Source organism: Coptis chinensis, chromosome 3 (assembly GCF_015680905.1).
Source record: "Coptis chinensis isolate HL-2020 chromosome 3, ASM1568090v1, whole genome shotgun sequence".
Classification (NCBI taxonomy): Eukaryota; Viridiplantae; Streptophyta; class Magnoliopsida; order Ranunculales; family Ranunculaceae; genus Coptis; species Coptis chinensis.
In genome coordinates this window covers 111,863,007-111,881,384 of record NC_141458.1, presented here as the reverse complement: position 1 = coordinate 111,881,384, position 18,378 = coordinate 111,863,007, and the positions used below count along the sequence as shown (strand labels likewise).

General features: G+C 37.9%; 3 protein-coding genes and 1 pseudogene across 5 annotated transcripts; 3 read left to right on the top strand and 1 right to left on the bottom strand.

Annotated features, from left to right (window-relative positions):
- The first annotated feature begins 284 nt into the window (after positions 1–284).
- LOC147513014 (putative glycerol-3-phosphate transporter 1) lies at positions 285–3,318 on the top strand. Its single transcript, XM_086596007.1, is given in 4 exon segments — positions 285–436; positions 1,136–1,278; positions 1,281–2,207; positions 2,547–3,318. Coding segments are annotated over 3 exon segments (1,557 nt in total). The 5' UTR covers positions 285–436; positions 1,136–1,211; the 3' UTR covers positions 3,110–3,318.
- On the top strand, positions 3,225–6,963 carry LOC147513013 (two-component response regulator 24-like). Of its 3 annotated transcripts, none has more exons than XM_086596009.1 (3): positions 3,225–3,369; positions 6,158–6,384; positions 6,695–6,963. In XM_086596009.1, the coding sequence occupies exons 1-3, from the start codon at positions 3,225–3,227 to the stop codon at positions 6,854–6,856; spliced, it is 534 nt and encodes a 177-aa protein (XP_086452135.1). In that variant the 3' UTR covers positions 6,857–6,963. The 3 variants fall into 3 exon arrangements, with proteins under 3 accessions (XP_086452135.1, XP_086452136.1, XP_086452137.1); XM_086596010.1 differs by having other exon boundaries at positions 3,228–3,369; positions 6,168–6,384; XM_086596011.1 differs by lacking the exon at positions 3,225–3,369 and adding an exon at positions 3,395–5,755.
- Positions 6,964–7,479: 516 nt separating this feature from the next.
- On the top strand, positions 7,480–14,703 carry LOC147513012 (phosphatidate cytidylyltransferase 4, chloroplastic-like). Its single transcript, XM_086596006.1, is given in 8 exon segments — positions 7,480–7,821; positions 7,901–8,196; positions 8,763–8,953; positions 11,700–11,824; positions 11,925–12,032; positions 12,034–12,059; positions 13,348–13,463; positions 14,015–14,703. Coding segments are annotated over 8 exon segments (1,197 nt in total). The 5' UTR covers positions 7,480–7,578; the 3' UTR covers positions 14,107–14,703.
- A 627-nt stretch (positions 14,704–15,330) lies between these two features.
- LOC147513011 (glycerol-3-phosphate acyltransferase RAM2 pseudogene) lies at positions 15,331–17,651 on the bottom strand (annotated as a pseudogene).
- Between the last annotated feature and the right edge of the window lie 727 nt (positions 17,652–18,378).

The window sequence follows — 18,378 nt, the reverse complement described above, 5'->3', positions numbered from 1 at the left end:
TTCGTGCACATCTCTTCTTGTAAATACATGCATTAACGGATGACTATCAGGACAACGCATATGTTTGCGGTTTGCCGTTGCGAACTGAAAGTGTGTTGTAAATAAACTTGTAAAGTTGCGCATTACTCTTTTCTATGTATGGAACACCTGAGGTAGAACGTAACAACGAGATGCTGGTATTTGAATGGTGAGAAACTCGGGATGTCCAAAAGGTAAATGGAAGGGGGGGGCAGCATCGTGATTAGCAAGAAACTCGTAAAGGGTAGTGTAGTAATTTAAGGAATTTGAACAGTTACTGGTCTGATAATAATAATATAAGAGTCCTCACGTTAGACGTAACAACGAGAGAAATAGAGTGAGAGAAGGAGAACATTCAAAGTTTGAGTCAGAACCACACAAGTAAAACGAAACATATCATTACAATTTATAAGCTAAGGTATTAATGACTCTGTTTTTGCAAATAAAATTTTGTTTCTCTATTTTCATAATATTATTAATTTTGTTTCTACGAGTTGGTTTAAGGTAAAGGTATTAAGGAATGTGTTTTCGAATACTTTATATGGTTATGAATGCATTATAAGAAAAAAAAAGTCATGGGATGTATTTGCATATAACTGTTTTGTTTTTGAGCTTAGCTTAGCTGATTATGAATGCGTTTGTGTGGACGAATTTACTGTTAAGGCTGTTCCAGATTATATCTCTAAATTCATTGGAGAGGATCAATGACTTCTTCCATTGTGGCACTGTACTGGATACTTATTTGATTCCGGTGTTTGGCAGACTGAATACTAATGTCACTTTTAATGCACCATGAAGCTTTAGGGATCAAATTAAGTATGGGTGCTGCACTGCTGCAGGGGGTGGTCCTAGTATCTTAATGTACAGTTAAGGAGATTATTTATAACTATGGTTAGGACTGGTTGGATTTCAGCATGCATATATATGGAATGGAGTTACAAGAGATTTTCTTAACGATTGATCTGTGTTTCCTTGTCCATTGCCAAGTTTGCTTGATTTGTTTATGATTGTGTATTAGAGGACCCACAGTAGATTGAATAATTTTTTTTTACGTTTTTCTCTGTGTGTTGGCAATCGGTCTAACTGTTAATGGATCTCTTCTCTTACTTGGTTTCAGGTAGCACAATTGTTCCTGCAACAGAAATTCTAGTCCTTGGTTTGTCTACATCCCTGTTTAGAGTGAGGTTCCACTCATGGGTTCATTAGGGGAATCAATATCTGAAACAAGTTGTAGTAAGCCTTTTGGAATTAGATTCATAGAATATCTAAAAAGTCTTCCATCTCCTTCAGAACTTACCAAGCTATTGTTTTAATTCTAACATTTCTTGCATATGCGAGTTATCACGCCACAAGGAAGACAACAAGTGTTGTCAAAAACGCCCTTGATCCAGCATCGTCACAACTTGGTCTTAATTTTGGGTTATTTAAATTGAATAGTGGTCATTCTGTTGACTCTTCTGATAAGAGATATAGTACAAATGGTTGGGCTCCATTTAATGGAACAGATGGTTCTGCAATGCTAGGAGATCTTGATGTGGCTTTCCTATTATGTTACTCGTTTGGAATGTACTTTGCTGGACATTTAGGAGATCGATTAGATTTAAGGATTTTTCTTACCATTGGAATGGTAGGAACTGGTCTATTCACCTCACTATTCGGACTTGGGTACTGGTTCAATATCCACAACTTCTCCTATTTTTTGATCTTTCAAATGTTAGCAGGGTTGTTTCAGTCAACTGGATGGCCTTCAGTGGTAGCAGTTGTCGGGAACTGGTTTGGGAAGAGGAAACGTGGTCTTATTATGGGAATATGGAATGCACATACTTCTATTGGGAACATCTCAGGTTCTTTAATTGCCTCAGCATTGTTACGGTATGGTTGGGGATGGTCCTTTGCTATACCTGGTCTTCTTATTGCACTTGTTGGGTTGGTTGTATTTCTCATTTTGCCAGTTAGTCCTGAATCCATGGGATGCATAACAGAAGATGAACAGAGGTTCCCAAAGAAAAGTGATTATTTGATCACTGATCCTTTACTTGGATCAGAAAAGGGTGTGAAGGAAAAAGCAGTGGGATTCGTGGAGGCATGGAAAATTCCAGGGGTAGCTCCTTTTGCTATGTGTCTGTTCTTTTCAAAGCTGGTGGCCTATACATTTCTCTATTGGCTTCCTTTCTACATTAGCCGTACAGGTATACTTTTTCAACTTACTAATGCATATAATTAAAAAAGGTCAGAAACAATGTGGGAAATTAGATTTAGAAGTTCCATTATTATTAGAATTTTGGACATGATGATCTCCATGAGGAGGTAATTCAATTGAAATCCTGAGACCTGAATCAATGCCGCACATCCAGCTTTCCTATCAGAGTTCTTTTCTGTACAAGTTTTACCTCTTTTTCGTTTTCCAAGGAATATATGTCACCAAAACCTCAGTGTATTTTTTTTTCTTCTTAAATCTAAATGAATTGTATTATCACTGATATATCATGAGAATTCTCAATTTAATGTGGTCCTTTTCCATCTTGCAGCAATCGACGGGAAGTATTTCTCTAGTGAAATAGCTGGGAGCCTATCAACGATGTTTGATGTTGGAGGGGTATTAGGCGGAGTCCTGGCAGGCCACATTTCTGACCGTCTCAATGCTAGAGCCACGACAGCAGCAGGTTTTATGTACTGTGCAATCCCAGCCTTGTTTTTCTACCGGATGTATGGCCACATATCCTTGTGCTTAAACATAGGCCTCATGTTTCTCACTGGCATGCTTGTTAATGGTCCCTATGCCCTTATAACAACTGCTGTATCGGCTGACCTGGGAACACATAGCTCCTTGAGAGGGAACTCAAGAGCATTGGCAACAGTGACAGCAATTATAGATGGAACAGGCTCAGTTGGTGCTGCACTTGGGCCATTGTTGACTGGGTATATATCTGCCAAGAGCTGGAATGCAGTGTTTGTAATGTTGATGCTAGCAGCTCTTGTTGCAGGGCTGCTTCTAACTCGGCTGGTAGTGGCAGAAGTGGCTTCCAGAAGTGAAACATCAAGTTCACTACCAAGTTCTTTGCCAAGGTCTGGCGGAGAATCTGAAGTATAGTTTTGTTTGGGATCAATTGAGAGTTTATGTTGATTGTATTACTTAGAGGTCTGTATCTGCATCTCCGAGATGAAAAGGAGGAGTGAAGTGGAGCCATTCTCCCTGTGGTTATAAAATGGGAAAGGGCATCGATTTTTTTGTATATACATTTGTTTGTAAGGTTTCAGCTAAGTTTGGTGATCGAGAAAGACAGCTCATTGAGCATAAAAGAGAGACCATGTTTTCTTCTGGTTTTCCATTCCTCTTGGCAAGGGAAACGAGTAAGTCTAACCGTATAACAATGCTAAGTTTAGATTTCTTTTGCTTATCATGCTAATCCATCTCTCATTGTTCTTAGAATACATAGAAATAAGAAACGTCCCTTTAGTACTAGTCATCTTTAAAGCTAAAAAGGTGGCAGAAACATTGAGGTTTATGCTAACAAGCCTCTATTTTCCACATGAGGAAAGGTTAATGCTCCTAATTGTCAAGTTCCACATGCCTTTCGTACTTGCACTCATTTGGTCAGGCAATGAAAAATAAGTGCCTTTGCATCCCTAATGTTGATCTTGTAATCTATCATCATCATTCATATATCTGTACAGATTAGAATTAGTACATCAATCCAACTTTCCTGCATGTTTCCTTCTTATTTTCACTACGGTTCAGTAAGTTTAAGCAGACTTTGGTTCATTTGTTTATATCCAATTTTATGGTTGCATATGATGTGAGCACTTCTTTATTCAACTATAGGATCACTAAGTTTCAAAAGTATGTACTTAGGTATAGCCTTGTGCTTTTACGTAAGCCAAACATACTATGTTACTTTTATCTTGGAGTCTATAGATTTCACCTAAGACTCATGGACACCTCAAAGATAGTTTATATCGTGTCTGATACTGTGTTAGCACTTGGACAGTATGTGTGACGTCTGATACCGTGTCAGATACTCTAAAACTGTAAAACACATATCCTAGTTGTTTACAAACCTAGGCGCACCCTACTTCTAGAACACTTCAGGGATAGGACTTCAGAGACACAATAAATATGGTACATTAATTAGAGGTAACAGAGAACTGACAATATGTTTGGGTCTATTACTGTGAGTTGTGAGATATATTATGGGATGGTTTAACGACATTTTCTTGGTTGCTTGTAAATAAGTGGAAAATTTAGAGATATTATTTATACATATTGTATACTAAGAAGAACAACCAATACATCGATGTTTTATTTTTATATATGACCCATAAATACAACTACATATTGTTTTATTGATGAGTCCTACTTAAGAAGGAAAACTTTACCCCCTGTTTCCTTCCCAACCTCCTACTTTCCGGAGCTCAACAATTTCCCTAGTGGTTTATTCTTGGTGCACTCCGGCAAGAACAAGCATTCTGTCTAGAGAGCTTCCTCAAAATAAAGTGTAGTAGTTTCATTCTGTTCAGCCAACATCTTTGCGCCGGCATAGAAAAGATGTAGCATTTAGTTGATCTTTAGTAAACGCTTCTTTTTGGGAAAGGTGAAGGGTTGAGGTGTGGCAATTTGCCTGCCCTATCATTGCCTTGATTTTCCGCGTCGCCATGTCTATGTCCGTGTCCTGTCAGACACGACTAGTCATCGTGCTTCCTACCCTTCAAGGAAGGTAGACAAGTGACATGGCTGCTTAGGCGGCGGACCAACGAGAAAGTGAGTCTCCGTAGAGGTGGATCTTTTGCAATGGGGAGGCTATGAAATTTCGTAGGTGGCAACTACATGTCAGGTTTCATTGTTTGACACGTAGTTGCTTGGTGGTAACGTGTAGCAACAATTTCTATATTGTAAAAGGTGTGTTGGGTGCCTGTGTTTGTCATTTGTTAGACCCATGGTTCCCAATGATATATATTGGCATGCCACTCATATTCACCTCGGGCTTTTGAAAGTAATTCTAATTTTCTAAGACACGGTGACAATAGGTAGACCTATGGGAGAGACAGGTCTAGTCTTCTATGCAACCTGACATGAGTTTAAGTGTTATGGTCTGTGTGTTTTCCATCGTGCTGTTGTGGTCTGTCATCTGTGTGCTTGCCTCTTGTTAGATCTACAGTTTCTTTGGTCTACATGTAATCTCCTTCCAGCAGCTCAGGATTTTGAACCAAAGTGGTTCTCAACAAAGTAGATACTCGTTTGCCTGTACTTTCTATTTATAATATATCCGTCTTTATCCCCATTTACGTTGTATACAGAGGGGCAGAAGGGTGGTATGCAATGTGGATTTGAACATTGAATTGTAAAACAAGGGACGGTATGTCCTGAAAGACGACTAGAATTATATTTTTGAGATTCATATCTAATAGCTAAATCAATTCAAATGAGAATCCGTCCAGTTTAGATTGTGTAAAACACGTGGATTACAGTTTTTACACGCGCTTCATAAGTAAACAACTCAGAAAGATACACCTTGACCATAGAAGGGAAAGAAATCTTTGTTTGATTTTCTCCTGCATCTCGAGGTGGTTTTTATTCATCAGTCACCAGGTGCCATTCGATGAAAATCTGTGAAGATTTCGCCATTAAACACTTGGAATGGCGTTATTCCCCTTCGTGGCTTATATAAACCAAGTGTAAGGTCACACATTTGCATCAGTCCACACAGAGCGTCCAGGTATCTTCAACTGTGTTGCTTAGGTGAGTCTCACCTCTATCAAGCAAATTGGGGGATGAAAAGGAGGAAGGGTTTATGTTTTTAGTGATTCCGATATGCTGCAAATGTGACTAACTACCATTTCAGATTGTCAATTGATGGCTATATGCATGAACAACTTTGTTACTAACCTTATAGGCCTCACAATATTTTTGGAAGGATTTATCTCAATTATGTCTTGCTACTTGTTGTTTTGAGAGCTTGCTTTTAATGCTAGCATGTCATATATGAACTTGTGTTGGATGACTTTAGCTACTTAGTACTCCTAGCTACTCTGTCTGTGTTAGTTAATCCTTTTGCTTCCAACATTTCATCTTTCTCTTTTTTGTATAAATTATTATCATCTACCAGAAATAGTCAAGTTCTTATAAGGAATATTTGTATAGAACCTTTCAGAATGGGCTCTACGAGGGTGGGGGACGGTATGACAGCACTGACAGCCATGGGTTTCCATACACTACCATCAAGATTCCTCAGAAACTGTCTCGGAACTCTTGGTGCCCAGGTTCATGAAGTTGAGGATGCTGTTGGTGTCATTAACTTATGCGAGTCTGGCTCAACCTATGATGCTATATTTGTTAGCATGGACTTGGCTGCAGGTGCTGGGCCCCAGGTACAGTATTTTATCTAATTCTGAATTTTCAGCATATATACTTTAGTATTTTCAGCATATTTAAAGTTGTAAAATTTGTGATATTGCTGTCATTATTTGGATACTCTTGCCAAAAAAACTACTTCCATAATATTTGAACATGGTAAATTCTCCACCAGTTTGTCCTTTAATTTCTTGTCACTTGTCTTTATGTTTCCACACTTCCTAGTTTTGGCGTTCTTTAGTCATTTCTGACATTTTCAATTTTTTTCCTTGTACAACAAAAAACTATTACAGTGCTTCTAACTATTATTTATATATTTATTTGCAGGCTATAAGGTATCTGCGTGAAATGGGAGTTGATAGTAAGCTTATTGGTGTGACAACTGAAAATGGAGAAAAGATAATAGAATTCATGGAAGCAGGTCTTGATTACTGTCTGGAGATGCCTTTTTACCTTCGACATATTGCTAGGATCCTTGAAAGTGTCTAGCATAACCATTATGTATTAATCCTTTCACCAGTATATTCTCCTGGATTGTAGTATCAAGACATGAGAATTCTATCTAATCTAAATAAAGAAAGGATGCTTTATTAGTATACTCTGTCTCTTCATATGTGCCATTTAAGTTATTGTTCTTGTGATGGACACTCTAGCCGTCAACTTAATTATTAGTTGATTAAAACTTGCAATCAATTTTATTTGTTATTACCAAATCATCAATTATTAGTTGATTAAAACTTGCAATCAATTTTAGTGTACCAAATCATCAAGAGAGTGGAGCAAACCTTCTGGGAAGAAGGCGCGGACAAAAATGTCCCTCTCAATCTCCACTCCTCCCTCTCCGTTCACACCCCCACTGGTTAGCCACTCCGCCTCACGCCCCACTGTCTTAGCAGTTTACTAGTATATATTCATTAAAAAGTACATATTTCTTATGCAATCGTCCACCGATATTTACAGAACAAGTCACATTTCGCGATTTGAAGTTTAAGCACACATGAGACTTTAAACGCGAAAACAGGGCACACCGCCCACGTGTTTATTAAATGATTGGGGGCGAACAAAGAGTTTTAGTGGGTGAAAATAACGAGTTCACTTGACAAAACCAATGGAGATAAACTGAAAAAAAAAAGCAGTTCCCACTCTCTCTCTCTCTCCCTCCATACCATTCCTCAAAAATCATGTTACCACTTTAATTTTTTCAAAAAAAGATGACATCTTGTATTGAAATTGACCGTTGCAATGTAATTCCACTTACACTAACATCACTTTGTGGTTGCAAAAACCGTCCATTATCAAACACTCTTTTCTTCAAACGCCAATCTTGTACAACTAAATTCAACCTCAGATTAGTTTCCAATGTCTCAAAACGAAGAAATATACGATTTTGCATTGCCACTGATGGTCAGATACTTGAACCACTTGAACCAGTATCCGGTAACGATGAAAATGAGGTAATAATATAGAAAAAAAGCCCATCATGTTTATTTTTATTATATGGACTTGTTTTTTTAATGTTTTGTATTTTTTTAGGAAGTGAGTGGTAGTAGTAGTAGTCATGGGTTGGAAAAGAATGAGGAGAAGTTGCAAGGGAGTCAGTTGAAGAAAAGGGTGGTTTTTGGACTTGCAATTGGATTGGGAGTTGCTGGTGTTGTGTTAGCTGGTGGATGGATTTTTACTGTGGCTTTAAGTGCTACCGTGTTTGTTGGGGCGCGCGAGTATTTTGAGCTCGTACGGAGTCGTGGTATTGCTTCTGGAATGACTCCGCCTCCTCGATATGTTTCTCGGGCTTGTTCTGTTATTTGTGCTCTCATGCCTTTGTTAACACTGTAAGGATTTTTTTTTAATAGGTTTGCTTTGTTATGGTTTTGATTGCATTTTGACTTTTATGTAAAATTATTTTGGAAAATTGCCTATGTTATGAAATGGTTTTTGTCAGTGATGGTTGGGCTAATTATTCCATTTTTGTGGATTACGTGTTGAAATATAGTAAATGTAGGACATAGTGACTGAGTGTTTCATTGGATGTGGATGAAACTATGAAATGGAGGATAATAAGTTAAGCAAACTCGTAAATCTTGCCCGTTATGGGTTGTTAACTTACTCCCTCCCTTGCGGAGAAAGCCCTGCTGAACCAAACACTTTGACTGTAATGTGTTTTAACATTTGCATAGGTGAACGGCATTTCTGAAGGGTTAATATGTTCAAAATACTATGCATATTTCTCGCATCCGCTCTGCTTTTTTTGCTTGATTAGTCTGAACAAAGTTAGTTAAGGAGAAATATGAGTGGATTTCTATGAAATTCTGTCATGTGTTGTCTTTGAGGGTTTGTTATTCTTTAATGTCTTGTATGCAAACAGATTGCTGACCAGTGTTTGTAACTTGCTTTCCAGGTACTTCGGTCATATTGACATTTCTGTGACATCAGCTGCTTTTGTTGTTGCAATGGCGTTGCTTTTGCAGAGAGGAAATCCTCGATTTTCCCAGCTTAGTAGTACCATGTTTGGGTTATTCTACTGTGGATATCTTCCATGTTTCTGGGTTAAACTGCGATGTGGTTTGGCTGCTCCAGCATTGAATACCAGTAAGCCGTCATTCCTTTGACTTGTCACTTTCTTTCACGATATATGCATGGTGCCATTGTCTTCTCTGTGAGCTGTAGTAAGAAGGAAAGTCAATAAGATGAAAATCCTTGTTGTATAGATGGCTGTGTGATGCATGGCCATGGAAACTTTTAATTATATTATTAGTAGTCTTATTAAGTTAGAAGAGTTTCCTATTTGTTTTAGATCTAGGTTATTTAGTAAGGTTTCTATTTTGGTTTCTAATTAGAATTAGGAACATGATTTATTATATAAAGGCATCTAGGCCTTCATTGTTAGGGTTGGATCTTCATGTTTGTTTAAACCCTAGATTTTGTTTGTCCATTAATCATAATTGATGTTCATCCAACAAGATACATCAAATTGGTATCAGCCATTAATTTCTTGGGAGATATTGTGATGGATCGAAGAAGAGGTAGAAGAGAGTCACCACCCGCCAAAGTCCCCATTGGGTGGATTTGAACAAACTACTTCAAATCACCAGGCAAAATTTTGAGCTTAAAGATTGTATTTTCGTAATGAATCCGACACGATGATGAGGAATCTTTTTTGATTTGAAGGTGATGGAATATTCTCCCAAGACCATCGAGATATACTACCCATCCCAACAACACCTCATTGATGAGTTGTTATCTTGTTTTGATTCTAAATTCAACAACAAAGAAAAGTCCAATTGGGTGGGCGTTATGGATCTGTCTTTGGTAGCCAACCACAACAGCATAGTTATGTTTGGGTGGCTGAACAAACTACTCAAATCACCAGGCAGCAACGTTTATTTGATTTGGGTGATGAAGCCCCACCATCTTCAATTCGACAACAAAGAAAAGTCCAATTTCGGCGTGATAAAAAGCGGAAAATCAACAAAGCAGAGATGATCGTGGAGGCCATCTTCGTCATCTTTCTTTAAATTCCCAACACACTGAGCAGGGACATGGAAGGAGAAATAGTCACCAGGGTCATATTCCTCTGAACCAGTGACACGATGACAACTTCCAGCCTCACAATCCTCTCCTAAAGCAGAAGAAGAGTGCACCACTACTTCAAAAGCCTCAAATTTTAAATTTTCATACTGTAGATCACCGACATAGTCGAGAAATCCAACACCACCGTGATTCATCAATTTCAACAGCACTTCAACCTCTTAATGTTGCTACACAACATGAAACAATGGTGGTTGCACCTGTAGCAGACGCAGAAGAGGAGAACACCACGGATCAACCAACCCCATCTCAGGTTGAAGTTTGTACACCAAATCAAAATCAGGAAGAAGGTGCGGATGCTAAGCCCACTCCACCTCCACCACCACCTCTTTTTCCACTTTCGCTACCTCCATTGATCAGAAACCAGATAAGGAAAGTGAGTGAGAAGAAAGCCCTCGAAAAATCAGTTGGGGATTTTTGCTTCATGACTCTTCTTGCCTTGAACTTGAGAATAGGTTAACAGTGGCTCCAGAGACTAGGATTGACTGTCACAGTCTTGTTTGGCATAAGTTAGCTTCCCCATCGAGAGATTTTATAAATTTTATGTTTGCTTTGAAGCTGAAATTTTTGGGAAAAAGCTATATACGAAGGGTGACTATTTTTGGGGCAAATCCTGCATAACCGTGGGCCTGGATTGAAGCATGGCCTGGTGGTGGCCCAAAGTCAGAACTTTGTTTCTGTTATTTCTGACCAGCCAAAGGTTATAGTCTGGGCAGATTTTCTTAGTAGTGTTCCTTTCATTACACTCAATCAACCTTTCTTAGTTTGGAAAGGTTGAACTGGTCATGCAGTCATGCATTGCAACAATATCGAGGATATGTTAACAACCATGGCATAATCGATAGAGATTGGGTCGTACAATCATGGGGTAATGGATCACTTTTGAATTCCTCATCCAAACCTTCTTTCCGTCAAGGTAATCCACAAAACCTGATTGCACTTCATAACAACTATGGAGCCAATGATCTTGTGATTGGCAAATCTGTTCCATCGAGGCCAAGATAATTTAGATACTTATGTGGATCCTTTTCTTTCCAAATCGAGAAATAAGTGTTCTTCTTGTTACAACAAAGTCTTCCGATATATTATCAATGAACTACCAATCTGCATTTATTCTCGATGAAATTATCTGAATGGTGAAGTTGTGACATTGTGGTACTTGGTTTGTTTTGTGAGTAATTATTTGAGCAAAATTCGAGGCGAATTTTCTGCAACCTAGGGAGGGTGGCGTATACAACTATGAAGAGCTTTTGTGCATTGATGGATTTTCATGACTCCACACTCGATGTCGAGTTTCTTTCAAGCGGGGAGTATGATGCATGGGCATGGAAACTTTTAATTATATTATTAGTAGTCTTATTAAGTTAGAAGAGTTTCCTATTTGTTTTAGATCTTGGTTATTTAGTAAGGTTTCTATTTTGGTTTCTAATTAGAATTATGAACATGATTTATTATATAAAGGCATCTAGGCCTTCATTGTTAGAGGGTTGTTTATGAATATTCCTTCATTGTTAGAGGGTTGTTTATGAATATTATTTCTTTCTTCATGTTTGAAGGTTTAAACCCTAGATTTAGGTGTTTGTCCATTAATCATAATTGATGTTCATCCATTGTCGCCAACAAGATACATCACTGTGTACTTAAAATGTTTATATTATAGTATCAGAAGATTACATAGAATGGTTTATATACGTATTACGCTCTTTTACGTTATCAAAAAAGATCCTTATTCTCTGTGTTTTTCCAGCAATTGGTGCAACATGGCCTATTCTTCTTGGTGGCCGAACCCAGTGGACTGTGGGTCTTGTTGCAACCTTAGTTTCTTTCAGCAGCATAATTGCAGCAGATACATATGCTTTTCTTGGTGGAAAGGTATGCATTTATCTATGCTCTGTCCCCAATTCATTATGTCTATATGTCAGGGGTTTCAGATAGGGATATTGCTGATAAGGACTTCTGTTATTCTATGCAGACATTTGGTCGGACACCACTTACTAGTATAAGTCCAAAGAAGACCTGGGAAGGAGCAATTGCTGGGTTAAGTGGCTGTATAGCCACTGCACTTGTGCTATCAAAAATTTTTTCGCTGGCCAACAAATTTACTGAGGTACGGAAGGATAGTTATTAATCAGAAGCACATTGATATAACTTTTTCTTGAGTGATCAGTCAAACCATACCTGAGATTGTCAACAGTAAGAATTATGCTCGATGGTCGAGGAATTGGTTAATCATGTGCTTTTGCATTGTCCTTTTTCCGGGACAATTTGGTCTTGTTTTCATTGGGAGTCTAGTATGGTTTGGGTCAGTCCTAGTCGAGTGGTGGATCTCCTTACTCAGTGGTACACAGGGCCCTTTTCATCGAGAGGGCAAAGAATATGGAACATGTTACCTTTTGCAATTATGTGGGGTATTGGGTTGGAACGGAATAGTCCTATTTTTGAGGGCAAAGCTATGGTGATCCAGAAAGTTGTACTAGATATCAAAGGGCTCCTTTGTTATTGGAGTAAATTTTTTGTGGACCTAAGAAACATTCATTTTGAACAATTTGTAGCTAGATGGGAAGATATTATGTATAGAGAGTCTTGAGGAGGGTGGTTGGTTTATTTTTGGGTTGTTTTTATATTTCTGTTGTAATGGTAGGTTATCTCAACCTACGTTTTCTTTGATTAATACAATTTAACTTTTACCGAGCAAAAAAAAAAAAATCAGTCAAACCATACTTGATGTTTTAAAAGGTCACGGTTCATTGACTCTCTTCACTGGTGCTGTTGCAATAATTTCAGAAGCCAATTTTAGTCTTTTGCACACCCTAATCTACTTCATCCTTTACAAGAACCATTCACACCATGATTTCACAATATCTTTGCATATGCTTTAGTCGAACCGGAACCAACCTCATATGCTCTCTTAGAATCAGCTTGGGTCTTTTGTGCTCATAACCCCGCCGTGTGTGGGCTTGGCTGCCAACTCAAAGTTTTCTCCGGGTGGTCTCTGGCTCAGGCCTTAATTTTTCAATCGCAAAGTTTGACCAATTCTTAACACAACCCTGTTGGACTGGCCTGAAGCTCCCACTCTTGTTTAGCTCTTTCTTGCATAGTTGCAAAGAAAAGTGTTCAAAAATGCTAAGTAACCTCTAGTACGTAATCAAAACATAAGCCCAAGTGCTCCATGGGCTCAGTATCCTTTGGTTAAATCAAACAACATCCAAGGTCTCAACTTGGTGGTTTCTTGACCTAATACAGTGAAACACAGTCAAGAAAAAACCCTACTTGAACATATTCTTCTTTCCCTTTGATGTCATCTAAACATTTGCATATTTTCTTCAGGGGTTACATATTTTCTTCAATGAATTTGATGTTATATAAGTACTGACACATGATTTGATGACTATCAGTGCAGTGACTTACGGATTTCTAAATTTTGTGGGATCTCTTCTTGGTGATCTCATTGAATCACTGATCAAACGTGATGCTGGTGTCAAGGACTCTGGTTCCCTCATACCTGGACATGGTAAATTACCTCCTTCCATTGTTAATTTCTGAAAAAGCAAATTATATTTAGGAATTTGGAGACCTGCATATTTGTTGTTTTCCCAAGGTTTGTGTTACTTGATCTTGATATTTCTTAAAGTTGTATATAATATTCTGATTGAACATCAATGAAGTGAGCTCTTGACAGGTTACCATTATAAACTCAGAGTATATGGACTTTATCATCATTTTAAATGAAAATTCTTGCACCAAGTGTAGAATTCAAAATGGTAATAATCTGATGTATTCTCCCTGGTTTCGTGAAATAAATGGGGAACCATGCCAATACTTGAAGGACATTGTTTTCTTTGTTTGTTGTTACTAGTCGACTAGTAGTGATGCTATCTAAATGTGGACTTGTGGTCCAACAAGTTCATCACAATGTCACTCTGATGAGTCATTAGGATTTTGAGCTGGGGTTGCTGGTAGAGACTTCAATAATATTGTGGATATACTGCATATAGATAATTACCTATATTTGTATTCCATGGGAATATATGATTTCATAAATGTTATGTTAATTTGTTACAGGTGGAATACTTGATAGAGTTGACAGCTATATGTTCACGGGCGCTCTTGCCTACTCGTTTGTCAAAGCCTTCTTACCGCTTTATGGGGTTTGAACTAGATATCACCACCACCTGCTAAAGGTAGAATTTTCTGGTTGTCCCTTTTCTGGAATTATGGCATAGCACCATAGCTACAAGGACAAATGCAACAAACAGGAGTTGGTGACTGATAAAGCGTGTTAAACATGTAACTGCCATCTCAACATAGGAAATGAAGTTCTTCCCTTCATAGGGTTTCCCTGAAAGCGATCAAATCTATTTTTGTCTTTCATAAATTGAGAGGATTCCTTTGGAGAGATGGTGCTTATGTGCCACTTTCAACAAAAAGAGTGCTATCGGAGGGGAAGAACACTCCAGGACTTGTCGTCTTTACTTCTTTACTACAGAAAATAGATGAATAACAGAGCATTTGTATTTCATGATTGTAATTTCTGTTAGTTTCTTTTATATAGTTGGTCCATCAAGGTTCGCTTTTATAAGTGAGACAATACTTGTACAATTTTTTTTCCTGAGGGTAATGATTATTGGACAGTACCCCTCTCCCCTCTCCCTTCTATTTTGTATTGGTCATTTTAAATGTAATACTAATAAAATTCTTCTTCTATTTTGTGTTGGTCATTTTAAATGTAATACTAATAAAATTCTTCTTCCTATGCTGTGAGTACATATATAAACAGTTTGCTTTGTGCAGAGTACAAGTTAACTTTTGCAGAACCACACAAAACTTAAATGATTAATATCATTCACATTTGTTTTTGGCTCAGTAATGTAAAATTACATCACAGTCACCAGAATGCACATTTTAAACTGGAAAAAGGGGTTGTCATTTGCACCTTCCCTTCCACCCAAAAGCTATGCTCACTCAACTTTGAAGGATTATTGAACCCATCCACAATCTAAATTGAGCATAGAAATCTAACTGGAATAGGATTCAATTAACATAATTAGTTATTTGGGTTAGTTAGTGTTACCCTCCTATTGGATGAGCCAATTAGGATTTCCCCCTAGATGGGCAATTAGAGTCTCCTCCCTAAATACACACAAAAAAACACGGTCAATCCAAAAAAACACGGTCAATCCAAATTGACTTTATTTTTGTGTGTACTTGGGGAGAAACCCTAATTTCTCCATTTAGTAGGGGAAAATCCTAATTGGCTCATCTAGTGGGGGTAATACTAGTTAACCATAGTTATTTTGAAAAACATTTTTAAGTACTCGTATGCTTTCTTGTCACATTCAGCAAATTCATAACTAGAAAAATCAAACACCATCATTATAACTCTATTACATAATAAGCTACCAAATTTTTGAATGTCAACGACATCTAAGTCCTAATTATACCATCAGTACCAGCCAACATCCTGTACTTGTCCCTTCGAGTTAAGTTCGTGCACTCGAATCCAAGAGCATTTCCAATCACTTTTTGCACAAGATTGGCCAAGTCGTAACTAGATTTCTCTGAAACACAAAAGCCTGATAGCTTTTCCAAGAATTGTAGATTATAATCAGGATTAGGATTCATGAGGAAGAAAAATGAGTCCAACCACTTAAATCCCCTAACTGTAGTACCATAAAACATACTCGATTTTGCCTCTACAGCCACTGGAACGATGTCATCTGCAATTTCAGCAAATAATGGACTGAACCGAAGAAGATACGGCTCACGACACGTTGTCCCCTCAGGGCATACAACCAAGTCGCCTTCCTTCAGCAAATTTTGCATTGTTTTGCCATCTTTAACACGATCACGACTTAATCGAACAGTTCTTATTGGTGATAACAACTCTGAGACCCTACTAACACTATAAGTAACTGCAGTTACAGGACGTTGCAATGTTGTCGCTACAATCACAGGATCAATTAGTGTCCTATGTGAGCACACATATAGTGTGTTTCTACCCCTACCGTGCACATTGCCAACTAATGAACCTGATGCGTTATATGCGCCAGGATCACATGATTCACACCTGCAACGCGAGGTTGGTGCATGTGTTTGACATGTCTTAGGTTTGGAGGGTAGTTTTGCTCGGATTTTCATACCAGTAGCAGCAGCAGCCATTAATCCCAACTTGTAGGGTAGTAGCATCCCAATCAGCAGGCGAGAAATAGCTAAAAGGATTCCCAAGGGAAGCCACAGGAAAACTGCAAGGGAGCCCATTGGTGTAGGTCTTGCGACGAGCCGTCCATCATGAAAAATCAAAGGCTTCGGATATTTCTTTTTTGGCATTGGTGATGCTTCATGGTCTTCGGGAAGAATGTACCCTTCCTGGATGATGAAACTCATTGAGGTCATTTATATCAGCATTTCATTACAATCAAGTGTATCTTATCACAAATGAAAGCATTTTATAGGTTTCTTGAACTGTCCTCTTGAGAGAGACTCCTATGTGGTTTGCAGTATTAAGTTTGAACGTTTCTGATTGAGACAGTTATTGACTCACAGCAATGAGGCGTGATAGTTACGCTCTGCCTTCACTTGGAAATTGCCAAGTACAGTTACATGCATGTGATACTATTTTATACTTTCAGTTTTATCTCAAATTCTATCTTCAAGAAACTTCACCACCACAATGACCGCTATAGTTATTAATCATCACCAACTATGCGAATTATTCATGCATTCACATGTAATAATAGAGTACTATACAGTTCAAACTTTACACAATTTTTTGTCTTCACTTTACCACCACTTTGATGTCTAATGCTATATCTATATACTCGTTTAATGATTAATGGACGGGTATCCCTAACTAACCCATGATTAATTAGTGTTAAATACCTATCCCTAGCTAATTACTGGCTCTATCAGCAACAAGGCTTATCTGATGCATGCATATCAGTGTCCACTGTACGTATACAGAACTATTATTTTTTTCCGATAATGTATACAGAACTATTCGTGACCATAAATCGATCATGTTATGCAGCGTGTGTGTGACACTTTGGGCAAGTGTTAAAATGTAAAAGGACAATGGTAATTAATAAGTACATACTTGGCAAGACATAATGATGGACTGCTCTACCGATGCATCCCCAAGGCAAACATCAATCTGCTTAGTATCACTGAGAACTGTTGTGGGCATTTTCGATTGAGAGCCTTGGAACATCAGCTCTGGTTTTGCAACTAGTCCAAGACAGTATTTACCAATGAATCTCAATTCCGTGCCAATGACGCAATCCACGTTTAAGTACTCTTGAAGAAAAGTTTCTACCATGATCCTAGGCATGAAAGTTACCACATATTTCTTTCCTCCACAACAAGAGAACACTTTGTAAGCACTTGTACGGATATCGTCTAGGTAGAACCTAGGGAGCACAGATTTTGCAACAGACTTAACATCGGGCACCTTAAGGCCTCCTAAAGCAATAAATATCATAACTTGAAGGGTTATAGTCTCAAAACACAACCATTCTAACAACCAGAAAACAGGGGAAATAAGTAACAAAATAAGAGCTCTTATAGGACCACCTGCTTCAAAGGCTACAAGAAAGAAAAATGGGAAAGTATTCCTTGAAATGAGAAGGTTTCCCTCTAACTTAGTGACAATGCTATGGGTCTCTTTACCTTCAGTAGAAAATCTGGACACTGGAGTAAACATGATGATGAAGGCAGCAAGAGTGTAGAGTTGAATGAACAATAGGAAAAACAAGTTAAACTAATTAATGAAGAGGAAGGAGCTCTTTATTTGTACATAAGATTGTAGCACAAATAGGTGAAGACGGGCAATAAGCCTATATAAGCTCTCCCAATATTTCTTTTGAGAATAATATATTATTTACTCCAAAAGAAGTAAAATAATTTGGGTTTCTCCTCATTCACTCTCTCTAGTCTTATTCTTAAAATGCTTCCGTATAGCATGTGCCATATGGGTTGTATAGCTATGATTTCTCATATATATATATATATATATATATAGCAGTGATTTCTCTTCAACTTTGAAAATAATATATCATGTGTTTTTCACCTCACCTACAATGTTGAATGCAACAGGGCACCCTTTTCATGTCACCGTAACACAGCACAAAAGTTACATTTTTACCTGTAGTATGCTACAGTATAATCACAAAAATCACATTTAAGATATCTGAGATAACTGCTTTGAATTGGTTGATTAATAACTAAGCACATATATGCAAGGGAAATGACTGTAAGTTAATGCACATCTAGTGTGATTTAGATATCGACATGCAATGTGCAAACAATATGAGCCCCAGTGGTCATGAGAAAATAAAGTTGGCCACACGCGTCCAGGGCGTTAGAGTTTGGTGTTTCATTGGTTCATAGCGAGTTCATGAGATCTTCAATAGGAAGTCTGCCTATTAAAA